Source organism: Triticum aestivum, chromosome 2A (genome assembly GCF_018294505.1).
Source record: "Triticum aestivum cultivar Chinese Spring chromosome 2A, IWGSC CS RefSeq v2.1, whole genome shotgun sequence".
Taxonomy (NCBI): Eukaryota; Viridiplantae; Streptophyta; class Magnoliopsida; order Poales; family Poaceae; genus Triticum; species Triticum aestivum.
The window spans coordinates 764854736-764873279 of NC_057797.1; the positions used below are offsets into that span (position 1 = coordinate 764854736).

Here is an 18544-nt window from a genome sequence, read left to right on the forward strand (position 1 = left end):
GTTTCACGCATGCCTGCCCAAGCAAATGGCACCAGTATCTCGCCCTCGCAGAATTCTGGTACAATTCTTCCTTTCATTCTTCATTGGGCACCTCACCTTTTGTTGCACTGTATGGCCATGAACCACAACATTGGGGCATCGAAGCTGCCTCCACTTGTTCCATTCCCTCCCTCAAGGACTGGCTCGAGGAGCACAAGCATATGCAGCAGGTGCTGGCCGAGCACCTCCATCGAGAGCGCAACATCATGAAGGCGCGGGCTGACAAGAAACGCATTGACCGCTCCTTCGTCGTCGGGGATGTCGTCTTCGTCAAGCTCCAACCCTATGTTCAAACGACGGTGGCGCGTCGCACCAACCCTACGTTCAAACAACGGTGGCGCGTCGCACCAACCACAAGCTCTCCTTCCGCTACTTCGGACCTTTCAAGATCATCTGCGTCATCAACCCCGCCGCGTACGAACTGGAGCTTCCGGCCGGCGCCAAGGTCCACCCTGTCTTCCACGTCTCTCAGCTGCGGCGAGCGCTCTCCAACAACACGACGGTGGAAGACAAGCTGCCCGTCCCACCGGAGGAACCGTTGTCGCCGGTGGAGATCATCGACACCCGCTGGCGCAATACCCCCCAAGGCCGGCGCGAGCAAGTACTCGTGCGCTGGTCTGATCCATCCATCCTCGACGCCACCTGGGAAGACGCCAAGTCCATACGCGAGCGCTATCCAGCTCTACTGGCTTGGGGGCAAGCCAGCTCTCAAGGAGGAGGGGATGTCAGCGCACGTACAGCCAAGGAGGTCGAAGGCTTCACACCAAGGCGTGTCAACAGCCGGCCCAAGAGGATAGCGCAGCCCAACAGGAGATTCGTTGGGCCAGAATGGGCCTGTTGAGCCCGCTCGCCTGGCGGCTCGCTACTTAACCACAGGCGACGAGAGGATCAGCATCCAGGCTGGATCAGAACGAACGGCGGCTTCCTCCTCTTTCCCCACCTACCTACCTTTCTTCCTCCTCAAGAACAGAGAGAGAGAGAGAGAGAGAGAGATTCGATTGTAATTTGAATTCGGGCTTGGAACGAGAGCTAACAGTAGATCGACCTGGTACCTAACACCCAACCACACAAATTGCTATTGATCATAATCAATTTCTTAAAGGAAGAAGAAAAACGTGACTGACGGCCCATTTCAGTCAAACAAGCAGATCGGGTAGTAAAAATCGTCCCCCAAACCACATAAATTGCGACTGATCATGACTGACAAGCATGTTGTGAAAGTACTTGCTGTGAGATCTTGAAACATCGATATTTATCACATACTACATGCATGGACAATAGATGCTAGCATAATAAATTTCTTAAAAATAAAAATAACCTTGAAACCGTGCTACAGTACCGCTGGCAGCTCCTAGCTAGCCGAGGACGACGAGGCGGCGCCCAGCCCTGGCTCTCTCGTGCACCGCCGTGATAATGCCGGCGAAGTCATCGCCGCCGTACGCGGCCCACACGATGTCGTCCCTACAGCAGGGGCCGCGTACGTCGACGCACGAGTTCCCGTAGAAGAACATGACGGTGCAAGGCCTCACGTGGAGCTCGTACATGACGTTGAAGTCCTGTACCTCGTCGATGTCGACGGCGTAGAGCACAGCTACGGGGCCGATGCGCTCGGCAGCGGCGGCCATGGCGGCGTCCACGCGCAGGCAGTCAGCGTGCGCGCTCTGGCCGAAACGGACGATTACCAGGCGCTTGGTCTCGGCCTCGCGGAAGATGGCCTCGTCAACGGCTTCTGCCGAGTGCAGGTGCTCGACGTGGTGCGCCATTGCGAGCGCTCGAGGGGCTTGTATGGCAACCAATGGTTGATAGGGGTGGCTATATATGAGAGCTCGATCGGAGGCCGTCCTGGGCAAGAAACGAACAAGAAGAGTCTGAATCGGAGGAGGCGCCGGTTGTTGGGTGCGGTGCGTCTCCAAATCCAAATCCGAAACAAAACGAGGAAATCCTCTTGCGCAGCGCACGTTTGGATTCGGATTCGATGGCAGCTGGTGCGCCACGGACGCCCCTTGGCCACGTTTCGGCTTGGATGGAATCGTCATACGTACGCCCGCTCGTGTTCCCGCAACGCAAACCGCGTGCAAAGGGTCGTTTCTCCTGCTCAGGCCGTCCGGATCCAGGTCTCCACTTTCGTTCCTTGCATTTGCATGCATGCACTTCATTATCGCGCGCGTGCACCTGTGTCCTGTACAAAAGAAAAAAGAAAAAGTGCACGCCCACCACATCGCGCCGCCTTAATTGCCGTCTTCTTCAAACCCTCCCGTCGCCGGCGCCTAGCTAGTTGGATATATAGACAAGATCGAATGCCTACGGCGATGACGCGCACGACATACCCACCATTGTCGCCCAGAGGCTACACCCCTTGTGGTGGCCTCGGCGCCATGAACCGCCACAACCATGAGGAGACAGAGATGCGGAAAAGCGAAAGTTTCCTACCCAATGAACGAGCAGGGAGAAACGGTGCCATGCCCCCTTCCCACAAAGACAGACGACGGCAACATGGGCTCGGGGGCGACAACGCTGAGATGCGACGATGAGTCTGTGACGGAGACGACTGGGAGCTTTTTGAAATACATGGAAATTTTCAAACTCATGAACACTTTTGGAAAGGTCAACAGTCATGTCAGCGTACTTTTAAAAAATTATGGTTTTTTTAGTTCATATTTTCCTAAAGTCAATGGTCAAATGGTGAACCGGTTAACCTTTTTTTGGGGTGTAGTGAACCGGTTAACCTTTTTTTAGGGGAAGTGAACTGGTTAACCGAGCGAGCAAGCAAGGCGTCGCCGTGAGCAACAGCGTGCGAGAATGCCTACCGTTGCTGGGCTGGCCCATAGCGATGGGGCGTGAGGGCCAGCGCCGTGTCCGGACTAGTGATTCTGATAGTCCTCTATCTACGATGTGCTTCATCAACCGTTACTTGGAAGACCTGGACATTGCTACTACGAGGAGGGAAACGCTCATTGCAAAACCCCCTACGCAGCGTGTTCATCGTTGGATTGCTTCGGGAGAAGACGCAGTGAAGATTAATGTGGATGGTGCAATCTTAAGATCGGGTAAGGTGGGGGTTGCGGCTGCTATATGCAGAGACAAGCACGGCAACTACATGGGGTCATCAGCTGTTACTTTTGATGGTCTTATGGATGCGCCAAGTCTGAAAGCCCACGCGTGTAACGAGGCACTAGCTCTGGCGAGAGATCTTCATATCTCACATGCGATAGTAGCATCTAATTGCATGCAGGTGGTATCCGACATCAATGGAAGAACGTTATCATCTTATGCACTAATCATAGATGAAGTTAGGGCATCGATGAATAAGTTTGTAAAAGTTAGTTTTCGCTATGAGTGTAGGGAAGCAAACCTTGAAGCACACGCCATTGCCAAGGCGGCTTCAGCTTTCCCTCCCGGTCGCCGGTTGTGACTAGAGGTTCTACCAGACATTGTTTGTATTGCTTCGGCTTTGAACGTTGAATAAAATCCCTAGTTCACCTAAAAAAAAAAGACTAGTGATTCTGATTTGCCTAAAAGAAAAAGAAAAAAAGGTCTTCCTGGTGATTGTCTTCGGCCCGGGCCGTGTCTGGACTGTCCGTCCGTGTATAAGGCCGAGCCGCACCGGTGGTCTTCTGGATCGATCGAACTTGGAAGCAAAACGATTCCGCCGTTCTCCGTCGGCGCCAGGGCCTTCTCCATAGGAATCTACGCCGCCGTCCGCAGCGCGAAGCAGCGACTGCGGGAGCTCTTCTGTGCAAGTACGCACTCTCTTCTTCTTTCTCTCAAGTATTCTCAATCGAGCCCTATGTAAGCTCACCGACACGCCCGCCGGCTTCTATCCTTCCGCCGTTGTTTTGTTCACCAAACCGACCGTCTTCCCTGGCTCCGGCCTCTGTTTTCCTTCCCCCTCGACCAACTTCAGATCCCTGATTTCTGTTAGTTTTATGTATCGTAGATGTGATTAGATAGCTTTTTCACAATAAATCACGAGTGGACATGCAGTCACACGCGGTCGGTATCCACACCGCATATTACCATGCGATTCGTGCGACTCCAATACTTAAGGCTGATATACCATATACCATCTTGGTATAGCCCTCGTATTTGCAACTGACACCGGCAGGAGATGGCCGGCAAGGCAGGCCGACGCATTGAAGTGAGGTGCGCGTTCATTGCCTCCCGGTCCCAACGGCTAGCTCCACCACATGGGCGCTCCCCACCGTCTTTTTAAACTTCGTGCTTGCTTCTCGCTGCCGCCCAACCTTCTTCTCACTGCTTCTTCTCCATTTCTCTCAGTCTCGCCGCAGCTTCCGACCATGTGTTCATCCAAGTCTCCAAGTTCCAGCTGAGCTCCACTCCTCGGGCATCACACCACATCGCCAACCTGCTGGTCATGGCCATGATCTTGGGCAAACTCTTTTCCCGTGTGTTGGGATAGCTGTAGTTTCCACATATTCTTTTTCAGTGTTTTTTCTGCATCGCATGTATCTGCTAGTACATGATGCGTCCTACTTACGCAGCAGGCTGGCCTACCAATAATGCATTTCAAACGGTTATGTGCATGGAGTTTTTTATTTTGATGTGAATGTGCATGGAGTTTTACATAATCAGGCCAACGCTAATCGTGAAATACCATGCAAAACAAATGTAAATACGCCAGGCATTAACATCCCGAAAAAAAGATCTGCCACGCGCTACGCCTGCACCGCACCCATCAAACGGCAATGACTCACGACTGAACAGCTGACTCGCGTTATGGCTAATTAAAACAGCCTAGCGCGCATCAATTACACCCAGGTGCCCTGCATCCAATTATGGCACCCAAATGTCAAATGTCAAACCAACAGATGGTGTTACCACCGTTTCTGAACCCATCTTTGCAAAACCTGTCACCCTAGCTATCAATGCTTCTTGACCTCTCATCTGGCATCGCAACTCTCCTTTTCCTGAAAGCATTGAGCAGCGGAACACCTATGAGACCAAGTTGTAATACTGTAGGATTGAGGCGCGCGAGAGATGATTAAAGATGGACGTGTAAGCTCGTAGGCAAAGAAAACAAGAACAAACGTATCAGATAATGGCTAGGATGGGCTAACCTGACCTCTGTCTGTGCAGAACCCATCTCCTCCCCTGCTTCTGTTTTTATTTTTACACAGTAGACGGCTTGGAGGAGATCTACAGTGCGAGCCACAAGCAGTTATGCCATCAAATGGGGCATGCGCGTGGGTCGCTAACAGACAAAGTGTATTTATACCATCATAAATGTCACCTAGTCCATTGACAGTGTGTATAGCACGACGTATTCGCAAATGTTGGTAATTAACGTGTCATGTATTTCAACTGGGCCTATAATAAATAGCAATCATGACGCACACTCGGACGCCCGGGATTACGGCAGTGCTTGGCTGCATGTCCCAAAAATTCACGTCCGCTTTTTTGTGACTACACGCAAAAAAAAAACTTTTTGTTGACGGTCGTGTCAGTTTCTCACCCTTGTCTAGGGCGCCCCAAACCGGCCAGCCTAGAGTGTGCAAAAGACTAAGATGCCATTTATGAAGTCTCACTTCAGCTTTGGAGATTCTGATAAATGCCGCAACTACAAGTAAGCTAGTACTGCAAGAGCTCGAATAAACAATTTCAGTGTATTTTAGAATGTCACCGCTTAATAATTTGATTAAAAAGGAATCACCGTTTCTTAACCTCACTGATAATTTATGTTGCAAGATTCGACTCACATTATGAAATACGTACTACTTACAAGGCCCATGTCATTGCAGATAGTCGATCAAGGTCTTCAGAAGATGCGTTTGAGAAATTCCCCGTGGTATGCTTCCCTTCCCTGGTAGCACAGTATGCATTGGCTAACACATGCATACACACCTAATTATAATATAGTATTCCCTCCGTTCCTAAATATAAGTCTTTGTAGAGATTCGCTATGGACTACATATGAAGTAAAATGAGTGAATCTGCACTCTAAAATGCATCTATATATATCTGTATGTGTTTCGCGTTTCATAGTGAAATCTCTTCAAAGACTTATATTTATGAACAGAGGGAGTATTCGTCAAAAGACTAGTTTTCACCTTTGGCCAATGTATCCATTTGTTGTCTCTGGCACGTTTCCGTAAGAAATCAGCCGTTGTTGTTACGCATCGTAGTTCTGCCGACAAAAGTTTCATAGAAATAACCCAGTTGATTCACTCTCTTCGTCGAAATAGCAGATCTTGATGCATTGTAAATGAGCTAGTAATTAACAAGCGAGATATATGTGATTTTGTTGTTTACTCGATATAAATGAGGTCAGCGTTACTACTAGCTACGGCCTAACTTTTGAGCTTTTCAACCTTGGTTCTGCAGGACATCATGCACCATATATATTCTCTGTTGCCACTGCGAGATGCTGCTCGTGCCGCCTGCGTCTCCCATGGATTTCTGCTTTTCTGGAGATGCTATTCCAACCTTACATTCAACGTGTCAACACTTGGTTTGGCTCACAAGAAATCCGAGGATTGGGGAATCTTTCTCATCGATATAGGTGACCGCATTCTTAAGAACCATTCTGGCAATGGGGTGGAGACACTCGATCTCTGCCTCCTATCTTGCGAAAACATTGACCCTTCCTACCTGGACAGATGGCTGCAGATTGCTGTTCGTTCGGGGATCAAAGAACTTAAATTGGAGATGTCTTACTTCATGAAGAAAAAGTACAGCTTCCCATGTTCGGTTTTTTCTGATGATGCAGCTGCAGGTTCAATTCGGTCTCTTTGCCTCAGCGCTTGCGTTTTTCGTCCCACAACAACACTTGGCTGCTTGAGAAGACTGAACGCATTATCTCTGTTTTCTGTCCAGATTACTGATGAGGGATTAGGGCACTTGCTCTCGAAATCTTTCGCCTTGCAGCAGTTATTTATCTTTCGATGCAATGCGATAATATGCTTGAAGATACCTTCCATGCTGCAGCAACTCAAGCTCCTCACTATTAAATTGTGTGAGAAGCTGCAGGTGGTAGAGATCAATGCTCCAAGGCTCTCCTCTTTTCACTTTCATGGAGCCCTAGTAAAAATCTCGGTTGTGGATCCTTCACCGCTTAGGGATGTGTATTTTTCATCTCCCCGTCCGTCACGCATGCTGTCTTATGCTCGTACTAGGCTTCCATCCATCACACGGAATGTTAAGAGCCTGACCCTGGTGTCTTTTGATGAGGTATGCGTTGGGTTTTTACAGGTTATTCTGTATGAACTTATAAACTGGATAGGTTATGATACAATAGTTTCCATCTGAGCAGTCTAAACTCTTTAATCCAATTTCATAATTCTCGTACAATGGTTTGGAATTTCTTGACCCATTCTATGCTTATTGTCTCATATTACTCCCAATTCACTGTATAACTGAGAATTATTGTTCTTGAATAAATTTTTACGAATTATTTCAGTATTACTTCTTTGCAAAAAAATCATGGTATTAATCCATGAGATGTGCACATCATCTGAAATTATCAACAGCATTTTCTGCTTTAGGTCGACCTGTACAGTGATTGGTATGAGGGCTTATATATTTTGTGCTTTTGTAATATTTTAAAATTAAGATAATTAACCTTTCATATAAGAGATATCACATTTACATGTTTCAATGCTGCACTCCAAGTTTCAATGTAAGAATAGTTGTTCAAATATGAATAAATGTTTAAGACCTTGAGAGTTTTCTTGCACCTTAACAATATTCAAGGTAAGAATAAATGTTCAAATAAGAAACTAATAAATGGCAAGAGAACTATTTTCTTCTTGTATTTTTATGTTGGTCTTAACACACTTTACATGCCGGTTGCTAATGAAATTATCATATCGGCAGGTATATAGTTTATAATGATTCGTATGTATATAACACATGTATATTGAAAGGCGTGATTAGTCTGTGGACTTGTCGTTCTTCAGGATGTCAACATTCCAATGCTGCACTCCAAGTTTCCCCGTCTCAAGAAGTTGGAAATTAACATCAAAAGACCACAAGCTGTTCTGTCTTTGGTTTCCTTTCTTGATGCTTCTCCGGGCTTGGATTCATTCATCCTACGCGTAAGCCACATCTTTTAGAGCTGACATTACATTGGGTTATCAATAAACAATGTTGATCGTATGTACATATGCATATCCAGGTAGATGGGAATTTCTTGGGGCCTGATTCTATTGTTGGAGGTGAGAATGCCGCTGATGATCCAAGGTGGAAGCCACAGTGCCGACATGATTGTCTCAGACAGGTGAGGATCATAGGCTTTTGTTTAGAAAAAAAATCTGGTTCAGTTTGTGATCTATATCGTTGAGAGCACTCCTCGGCTTGAGTCCATCACACTAGACACAACCTTGTTGTCTGGTAGCACTAGTAGAAAAAGGGTCAAATGTGAAGCACATTAGTGCCGGTTTGAATTTGAGCCGGCACTAATGTGACCATTAGTGCCGGCTAGGCGGGCGGGCATCATTAGTACCGGCTCGTGGGTAACCTTTAGTACCGGTTCATGCCACGAACCGGTACTAATGAGGCTGTGTCAGGCTATGGTCGGTCCGGGCCCCCACGAAGACCTTTAGTACCGGTTCATGCCATGAACCGGTACTAGAGTTTCTTTGTAAGCTGATTTTTAGTTCCACCTCGCCAAGAGAGAGGCAGTATGAGCGGTTTATAAGCCGTGAGTGCACAGATGAAAGGATCGATATGGTTGACTAGAGGGGGGGGTGAATAGGCAACTACCAATTTTTAGCTTTTCTTTACCAAATTAATCTTTGCATCAAAGTAGGTTGTCTAGATGTGCAACTAGGTGAGTAACCTATATGATGCAACAACAACAAGCACACAAGCAAGCAAGGGAATAATCACTAAAGAGCTTGCACAAGTAAAGGTAAGAGATAACCAAGAGTGGATCCGGTGAAGACGAGGATGTGTTACCGAAGTTCCTTCCTTTTGAGGGGAAGTACGTCTCCGTTGGAGCGGTGTGGAGGCACGATGCTCCCCAAGAAGCCACTAGGGCCACCGTATTCTCCTCACGCCCTCACACGATGCGAGATGCCGTGATTCCACTATTGGTGCCCTTGAAGGCGGCGACCGAACCTTTACACACAAGGTTGGGGCAAACTCCCCAACTTAATCGGAGGCTCCCAACAAGACCACGAAGCTTCACCACAATGGAATATGGCTCCGAGGTGACCTCAACCGTCTAGGGTGCACGAACACCCAAGAGTAACAAGATCCGCTAAGGATGAATGGGGGAATCAAAAATCCCTTGGTGGAAGTGTGGATCGGAGCCTTCTCAACCACTCCCGAGCAAATCAACGAGTTTGATTGGCTAGGGAGATAGATCGGGCAAGAGGAAGCTTGGGGTATGCAATGGAGCTTGAGCAAAAAATGGTGCTTGGGCAATAATGAGGGTTGGTGGAAGAGGTAAGGCAAAGAGGGAGAAGAAGGAGCCCTTATATAGTGGGGGAAACAAGTGAACCGTTACCCCCCCACTCAGCCCCGCAGAGGGCGGTACTGCCGCTGAGACAGAGCGGTACTGCCGCCCAAGAGCGGTACTACCGCTCCCCCTCAGCGGTACTACCGCGCCAAAAGAAAAGGCCTAGGGCAGGGACCCAGGGCGGTACTGCCGCCCTCGAGCGGTAGTACCGCTCCCCCCCAGCGGTACTACCGCGGAGGTAGAGCGGTACTACCGCTCTCGAGCAGTACTACCGCCACTACTGCCGCGCCTAGTACCGCAAAACCCGACACGAGAAAATGTGCGCAAGAATCGAAGCGGAAGGAGCACCATGCCACCACGGTACTGCGGCTGAGCCCCAGCAAGCGGTACTACCGCTCCGAGGAGCGGTACTACCGTTGCTGACGCAGTGGCAGGGCGGCAGTAGCACGGTACCGCAGAGGTGCTGCCGCTGAGGCCACCCAGCGGTACTACCGCTCGGGGAGCGGTACTACCGCGCCAGGGAGCGGTACTACCGCTCCAAGAGCGGTACTACCGCTTAGGAGGTCTCAGCCGCACTACCGCTGTGGACCGCGGTACTACCGCTGGGTCCAGGACAAACAGAGGAAGGAGGGAAAGAAAGGCCCCAAGGTGCGGAAAAGATTGGAGGGAGTGAAGAGAACGTGTACGTGTTGATTCCACCCAAGTCATACCGAAACGGACCCCCTCTTGATAGTACGGTGACTACTACGAAACCTAGTCCACCAACAAGGTCACGGAATAGACTACACCGTCTTGAGTAGAGCGCCAAAGGGAAGTAATCATTCCGTGCCGAAGGATGAATATCTGAAAGCACTCAAAGCACATGATTAGTCCGCAAAATGCATTGTCATCAATCACCAAAACACCGTAGGGATAAATAGGCCCTTACAATCTCCCCCTTTTTGGTGGATTGATGACAATACGGGATTTGCACAAAAAAAAAGTAATGACAAAGAATACAAGAGTGCTCACGCCTCTAAAATATAGATAGGCTCCCCCTGGATGTGTGCAAACTAGATGAATACTAGGGACTGAAAGGCACACACACTAGGATCACAGCTCCCGCTATATTTTAGAGACCAAATAACCTAAGAAAGATACATGCAAACAACATATATGATAGGATAAGCAAGCTATAAGATACCGAGGTGCATGATCATAGATAAGATAGCTAAGGAGCATATGTCTTACACCATATGACGGGAACTTAAGTCTCACAACAAACCAAACCAAGAGAAACGCACAAGACTAAAAGCAAAGCACGACACAAGAAGCGAAAACGAGCAAATCAAATCCCTACACTCTCTCCCCCTTTGGCAGCGAGACACCAAAAAGGTCAAGAGAGACACTACGACTCCAGGTGATCATCACATCTCTGCATCTGCGCCGTGGGGAGAGAACTGCTCGGCATCGGAGTCGGTCCAGTGGCAGTTCTGATGTATCCAGTCTTCCTCTTCAGTGATCTGTCCCTCGGATCCACTGACAACTGTGGCGCCCAGCTGGCGCATGAGCTCCTTGTGGCGCGACCTGGCATTCTTCTCCGCCACATGAGTCATATACTGACCATGGGACTCCAGACAGAAGAGCTTCTTCATCTTGCGCTTGAGTTTCTGAGCCCATGATGGTTCGGTACTGGAGTGGCCAAGGTCCGCATCATGGCCAGGAGGAGCATCCCCACCCTCAGTGTCCATGGCAGTAGCAGCGCCAGACGGGCCCCCGGTGGCAGCAGTAGAAGGACCCCCTGTGTGAGGTGCAGACCAGTTGTCCTTCTTCCTCAGACGCTTGACCTCATGGGAAACTAAATCTCCAGTCTCAAGCAACACTCTGGGGTAGGTCTGTGCCCAGGCCCGCTCAATGAGCCTCATGATGAAGGGGCCATAGATAGGACACTTGCGCTCAGACACGGCGGAGACAAGTTCAGACCACATGACATGAGAGATATCCAGGCTCTCTCCAGTGTTGGCATCCTTCTCATGCTGACAGAAAAGAAGCATGTCCACGAGATAAGAGTGGACCATATCCAGATTCCCAATGCGAGGGAAGAGAGTCTCACGGAAGATACGATGAAGAATGTCCAGATACGGAGACAGCTCGTAGGTCTTCTTCTCAGTGACAGGGTGGGTCTTGACAGTGCAGTAGGGCCAAAGGGCTTGCTTATGGGTGGAGGTATCATGGCGGTGAGGACGGAAACCGACTGGAGTCTCAAGCCCGTCATCCACCACATCAAGCAACTCCATGAACGCCCGCCACTTGACAGAAAGCAGCTTGCCATTGGTCATCCAGGTCAGGGTCCGGTCACTATCTGTTCCAAGGTGAACGGTGGCAAAGAACTGAGCCAACAGATCCGCATCGAAATCCTTGTTGAACTGCATGATGTTGAGAATGTTCAGCTGGGTGCACATCTGAAGGGCTTCCCCAAAGTACTCTGGATCCTTCTCCATGGCATCAACGTCAATAGAGCGAACAGCAACAAACAGATTCTTCTTGGCCTTGATCACATCAAAGAAGATGGCAAACTGAAAACGGTTCCAGAACGGGCGGTTGACCAAAGAGGAATCTTGATCCTCGGTATAGGGGTTGCGACGACGCTTCTCCCAGAACTCCTTGTTGGTCATCTCGGTCACAGTCTTCCCTTTTGGCTTGTTGGCGGGTCGCTTCTGGTGCTGAGGAGGAGGAGGAACACTTGCTGAAGCCCGCGCTGGAGGCGGTTGAGTGCTGGAAGAAACACCGGCAGGCTCTGAGGTCCGGTAACGCTTGGAGGTGGCACGTCCAGGGTTGATACGGCGACCATGCTGCTCAGTAGGGTCATCACCTGGAGCCAAAACACACAAAGGACGCAAAACAAACAGAGGAGACGAGCATAAGCCAACAAACAAATCAAAAGCAATGTAGGAGAATGATGGAAGTGGGCATGCAGCGGTGGTACCGTGCCCTAACCGCGGTAGTACCGCCCCGAGCGGTAGTACCGCCCCAGAGGGAGCGGTAGTACCGCACGAGGTCAAGCGGTAGTACCGCTCCAGGGGAGAGGTAGTACCGCTTGAGGCGGATGCACAGCAGTTCCAAAGCGTGGGGCGGAACCTCCACCATGAAACAGTGGCCTGCTACTACCGTGGACAGATCCGGCACTACCGGCCTACCAAATTCAAACATAATCCTACCAAACAACAAACTCAATGATCTAGTTGCTTACTCCAACTAACTCAAGCCTAGATTTAGCCAAAAATCTAGAGATGCAACCAACATTGCCCCTAAAGCACAAGATCTAAACACAAGACCAAAAGAGAGAAGGAACGGGGGCAATACCGGCATCCATTGCAAGAGGACGAGGTGGGGATCGACTCCACCGAAGGAAATGGAGAGGGATGCCCCGGAGGAGGAGATCCACCGGAGCCCTTCCTCGCCGGAACAGTGCTGGAGAGAGAGAGAGGCACGAGGGGGTAATGGGTATGGGGAGGAAGAAACCTCCCCTGCCCCTATACATACCCTTGACCCCCGCCCCACCGCGGTAGTACCGCGCTGGGAGCGGTAGTACCGCTTCCAGCGGTAGTACCGCTCGCCAGCAGCGGCAGTACCGCCCCAGCACACAGCGACAACTAAAACACAAGGCCTTGCTCAAAAAAAAGACACCGCAACGAAGAAGAAAAAGAAAGAAGCACCACAGCAAGAGGCCAAGAGAGGACGGTGGCCGAAGCCACCTATGTTTGAGTCAAGAGGTATGGCGCCGCGAAGATTTTAACCTTGGGCCCATGACCAAAACTCGTCTTTTAAGCACACGTGCCATCAACAATGGCAAAAAGTGAAAGACTTAATCAATTTATGCATAATGGGGGAAGGGAGAGTTCATTGAGAGAACAACACTCCCCCTATGTCCATGCCTACACCTAAACTAGACAACAAATTGAATGAGGTAGGGTGTGCACGGGTTCAAGCAACATTGCTCGAATCAATGATATTTAGCTCATGCCTTAACTCGCGAAATCTTGCTTCATCCAAGGGCTTCGTGAAAATATCTGCAAGGTTGTCATGAGTGTTGACATAGTTGAGCTCGATTTCTCCTCGCCTGATGTGATCTCGGATGAAGTGATACCGAATCTCAATGTGCTTCGTCTTGAAGTGTTGCACCGGGTTGAGAGAAATCTTGATGGCACTTTCGTTGTCACACCAAAGAGGCACTTTGTCACAAGTGACACCGTAATCCTTCAAAGTTTGCCTCATCCACAAGAGTTGTGCACAACAACTACCGGCCGCAACATACTCCGCTTCGGTGGACGAGAGAGACACACAACTTTGCTTTTTGGAAGACCAACTTACCAGAGAGCAACCAAGGAATTGGCATCCTCCGGAGGTGGACTTCCTATCCACTTTGTCTCCCGCCCAATCGGAATCCGAGAACCCTACAAGCTTGAAGTTTGATCCTCTTGGGTACCATAAGCCAAAGTTTGGGGTATGAGCCAAATATCGAAAGATTCGTTTGACCGCCACATAGTGACTTTCCTTAGGTGCGGCTTGAAACCGTGCACAAATACCCACACTCAACATGATGTCCGGTCTAGATGCACAAAGGTAAAGCAAGGAACCAATCATGGAACGATATACCTTTTGATCCACCACTTTACCATTTGGATCAAGGTCGAGTTGGCACTTGGTGGGCATTGGGGTGGAAGCCGGCTTGACGTCACTTAGCTTGAATCTCTTGAGCATGTCTTGAGTGTATTTGGATTGATTGATGAAGGTTCCTTCTCTTCTTTGCTTCACTTCGAACCCTAGAAAGAACTTCAACTCCCCCATGGAGGACATCTCGAACTTTGAGGTCATGAGAGCGGCAAATTCCTCATTGAAAGCATTGTTAGGAGAACCAAAGATAATATCATCAACATATAGTTGGCACACAAACAACTCCCCTTTGACCTTCTTAGTAAAAAGAGTGGGGTCGATTACCCCAACTTCAAACCCACGGTCTTGTAACAACTCGGTAAGGTGATCATACCACGCACGTGGGGCTTGTTTAAGGCCATAGAGTGCCTTATCGAGTTGATACACATGATCGGGAAAGTAGGGATCCTCGAACCCGGGGGGTTGCTTGACGTACACCAATTCATTAATGGGACCATTAAGAAAAGCACTCTTCACATCCAATTGATGTAACTTAAAGTTATGATGAGAAGCATATGCAATCAACATGCGAATAGATTCAAGACGAGCAACGGGAGCAAAGGTTTCACCGTAGTCGATACCCTCGACTTGGGAGTAGCCTTGTGCTACCAAACGAGCCTTGTTGCGAATGATAATCCCATGGGCATCTTGCTTGTTCTTGAATATCCACTTGGTTCCAATAACATTGTGGGTCCCCGTTGGCCTTGGCACCAATCTCCACACTTTGTTGCGCTCGAAGTTGTTGAGTTCTTCATGCATGGCATTAAGCCAATCCGGATCTTCTAGCGCCTCATAAACCTTGTGGGGTTCCACACAAGAGACAAACGCATGATGCTCACAATAGTTTGCTAATTGTCTACGAGTGCTTACCCCCTTTCTTAAGCTTCCAAGCACATTCGTCATGAGATGGTCTTTGGTGGAGAGCTTGGAAGCAACCTTGGCGGCCCGACGCTCTAATTCCTCCTCGGCAGTGAGTTGAGGAGCGGCTACTTGATCATCTTGAGTGTCGTCATGAGCTTGTTCTTGGTCTTGAACATGAGGTTGAGGGCCTTCACTTTGTTCTTCGGAAGCGTGTGGGCCTTGGGTTGGTGATGGCTCCACTTGAGTGGAGCATTGTCCTTCTCCTTCGACCACAAGGGGTTCCTCAATGGGTAGGATGAAACCAACACCCATTCTTCTTATGGCTTGAGGAGGAATTTCATCACCTACATCACAGGTGCCACTTTGCTCCACTTGGGAGCCGTTATTTTCATCAAACTCCACGTTACACGTCTCCTCAATAAGTCCCGTGGATTTATTGAGGACACGGTAAGCATGAGAGTTTGTAGCATAACCAACAAATATGCCCTCATAAGCTCTAGCCTCGAATTTAGACAAACGAACACCCTTTTTGAGAATGAAGCACTTACACCCGAACACTCGGAAATACTTGAGGTTGGGCTTGTTACCGGTGAGTATCTCATAAGGAGTCTTGTTCAAGCCCTTGCGGAGGTAGAGCCGATTTGATGCATGACACGCAGTGTTGATGGCTTCGGCCCAAAAGTTGTATGGAGACTTGAACTCCGCCATCATGGTCCTTGCCGCATCCATCAACGTCCGGTTCTTCCTCTCTGCAACACCGTTTTGTTGAGGGGTGTACGGTGCGGAATATTGATGCTTGATTCCCTCATCACTAAGAAATTCATCCAAGGTGTAGTTCTTGAACTCGGTGCCGTTGTCACTTCTTATCGTCAAAATCTTTGCATTGTGTTGACGTTGTGCTTCATTTGCAAAGTCAATGACGGTTTGTTGGGTCTCACTCTTCCTCTTGAAGAAGTACACCCACGTGTACCTTGAGTAGTCATCCACAATCACCAAGCAATACTTTCTTCCTCCAAGACTATCGAAGGATGGAGGCCCAAAGAGATCCATGTGAAGGAGCTCCAAAGGCCTTTTTGAATAAATGATAGTCGTGGGAGGGTGAGCCTTCTCATGTAGCTTCCCTTCGATACAGGCACTGCAAGCACGATCTTTAGCAAAACTAACATTTGTTAGTCCACGGACATGGTCCCCCTTTAGGAGACTTTGCAAAGATCTCATATTGACATGGGCTAAACGGCGATGCCAAAGCCATCCCACATCAACTTTAGCCATTAGGCATGTCGCGGTCTTAGTGGGTCGCTCCGAAAAGTTAATCACATATAGACCGTTCTCGACATGCCCAACAAAGGCTACTTTAAGAGTCTTGCTCCACAAGAGGGCCACGGTATCGATATCAAAGAAAGTGGCAAAGCCCATGATTGCAAGTTGACGAACGGAAAGTAAATTGTATGCAAGGGACTCAACAAGCATGACCTTCTCGATCGTGAGATCATGAGAGATGACCACCTTGCCAAGTCCCAATACCTTAGACGATGAGGCGTCACCCCATTCGACATTGGTGGGCATAGATGGAACCGTGTGCACGTCCACCACCAAGTCCTTGCTTCCGGTCATATGATTTGTAGCTCCGCTGTCGAGCAACCATGATCCACCATCGGAAGCAAACACCTACAAGAGATCAATGCTTGGTTTTAGGTACCCATTTTGTAATGGGTCCTTTGATGTTAGTAACAAGGGTCTTAGGAACCCAAATAGACCATTCAATGTACTCATGAAGAGGGCCAACAAATTTGGCATAAACATGCCCATCACTAGCATGGCACAACACATAAGAAGGATTAAAATCGCCGGCCTTGTTGGGTGAGGTGACATTGCCCTTCTTGACTTTGTTCTTCTTCTTCTCCACGGGAACACTCTCTCCCGCCCTCACAAAATTTTGCATGAGGGGAGGAGGTCGTTTGGTCTTGTCATCCTTCTTCTTGTTCTTGGAGTTGGGGACGTACCCAACCCCTTCCTTCGCCACACCTCCCTTTTGGTTGATCAAGAGATCATTGAGGTTCTTCTTGCCTTGTATGCACGTCACAAGGCCTCTCTCAAGTTGCGCCTTTAATGATGCATTTTCCTCAACAAGATGCATATGCTCACAACACGGGTTAGTAGCATTTGCATTATCAAGTAAAACCATATGAGGAAAAGTTGCTTTCTCTTTAGTTAGCTTCACTTGGAGTTGATCATGAGACTCCTTGAGGCTCGCGTGAATACCCTTCAAGGCCTTGTGGGCCTTGTCGAGTATATCAAACTCCTCTTTGAGTCTAGCAAGATCAACCCCAAGTTTGGCCTTCTCGGAGTTTAGTACACGAGACACAACTAGGACATGATCATAATCTTTCTCTAACTTAGCATGATCAACGTTGTGTGACTCCTCAAGAGCCAAACGAAGACCACGCTCTTCCTCAAGAGCATTGGAAAGATCCGAAATCTCATCGGCATAGTCACGACTATGCCCTTCCATCTTCGAGATGGTGTCTTCGTGAGCCTCGATCATGTCATTGGCCTCACCAAGTTGTTCCAAGAGAGCAACAAAGTGCTTCTTGGATTTTCCCTTGAGTTTACCCATAAAGGCCTCAAACTCGTTAGCCTCCACATTGGCTCCCTCAACTTCATTCATGCAATCCAATGGGGAAGGATGATTAATGATGGTAGTTTTGATGTTGGGGGTTACCTTGTTGGTGGCTTTAGCCATGAGGCACTTGGTGTTGGTGCTCTCGTTGGGTGAGTCGAAGAGAGACACTTGTGACGTTGTTGCAATGGCAACGGAGGCCATGGCAATCATCTCATCATCTTCATCATCGTCATCATCCTCATTGTACTCTTCTTGCACAACCAAGGCCTTGGGAGGAGTCTTCTTGATGAAGTTGTTCTTGTTGGGGAACGACTTGGCCTTGTCCTTTCGGATGAGTTTGCCACCATTATCTTCCCTCTTCTCATACGGGCATTCCGCCACGAAATGACTCACATTGCCGCAATTGTAGCAAGTCCTCACACGTTGCTTGCCCCTTGTCCCACTTGAGTTGTTTTTGCTAAAGTTGGGCCTCGAGTTTTTCTTGCTCCAAAATTGCCTTGAAGCAAGAGCCATGTGTTCATGATATGCATACTTTGTATCTTCGGGGTTGCTCTCCTCTTCTTCCTCTTCTTCTTCTTCCATGGTGAGCTTGGCCTTCAAAGCAAGGTTAGGCTTCTTTGCCCGTTGAGACCGGAGCACCGCATTGTCGGCGGTCTTGTCCAAGATGTTCATGGCCACAAACTCATCCAACACCTCGCTTGAGGTTAAAGTGTGGAAGTCCGGTCTTTGGCGGATGACGGAGGACATGGCCTTGTGGTAGGGCATCATAGCCTTGAGGAATTTGCGCTTGATCCAATTATCATCCGTGTCCTTGCTCCCGTGATCTCGTAGTGAGACCGCGAGTTTGGTGACTCTCCGAAAGAGCTCACGAGGCTCTTCATCTTCCTTCATTGCAAACTCATCGGCCT

At 48.9% G+C, this 18544-nt stretch overlaps 1 protein-coding gene across 1 annotated transcript; it reads left to right on the forward strand.

The window, feature by feature from the left end:
• The first annotated feature begins 5564 nt into the window (after nucleotides 1-5564).
• LOC123038245 (uncharacterized) lies at nucleotides 5565-7186 on the forward strand. Its single transcript, XM_044462122.1, has 4 exons — nucleotides 5565-5623; nucleotides 5746-5845; nucleotides 6382-6728; nucleotides 6874-7186. The coding sequence occupies exons 1-4, from the start codon at nucleotides 5565-5567 to the stop codon at nucleotides 6890-6892; spliced, it is 525 nt and encodes a 174-aa protein (XP_044318057.1). The 3' UTR covers nucleotides 6893-7186.
• The last annotated feature ends 11358 nt before the right edge of the window (nucleotides 7187-18544 follow it).

Coding starts and splice junctions, on each gene's coding strand:
- LOC123038245 (XM_044462122.1), top strand. CDS start 5,565: ATGCCATTTATGAAGTCTCACTTCAGCTTTGGAGATTCTGATAAATGC. Junction 5,624..5,745: donor GATAAATGCCGCAACTACAA/GTAAGCTAGTAC, acceptor TTATGTTGCAAG/ATTCGACTCACATTATGAAA. Junction 5,846..6,381: donor CGTTTGAGAAATTCCCCGTG/GTATGCTTCCCT, acceptor TTGGTTCTGCAG/GACATCATGCACCATATATA.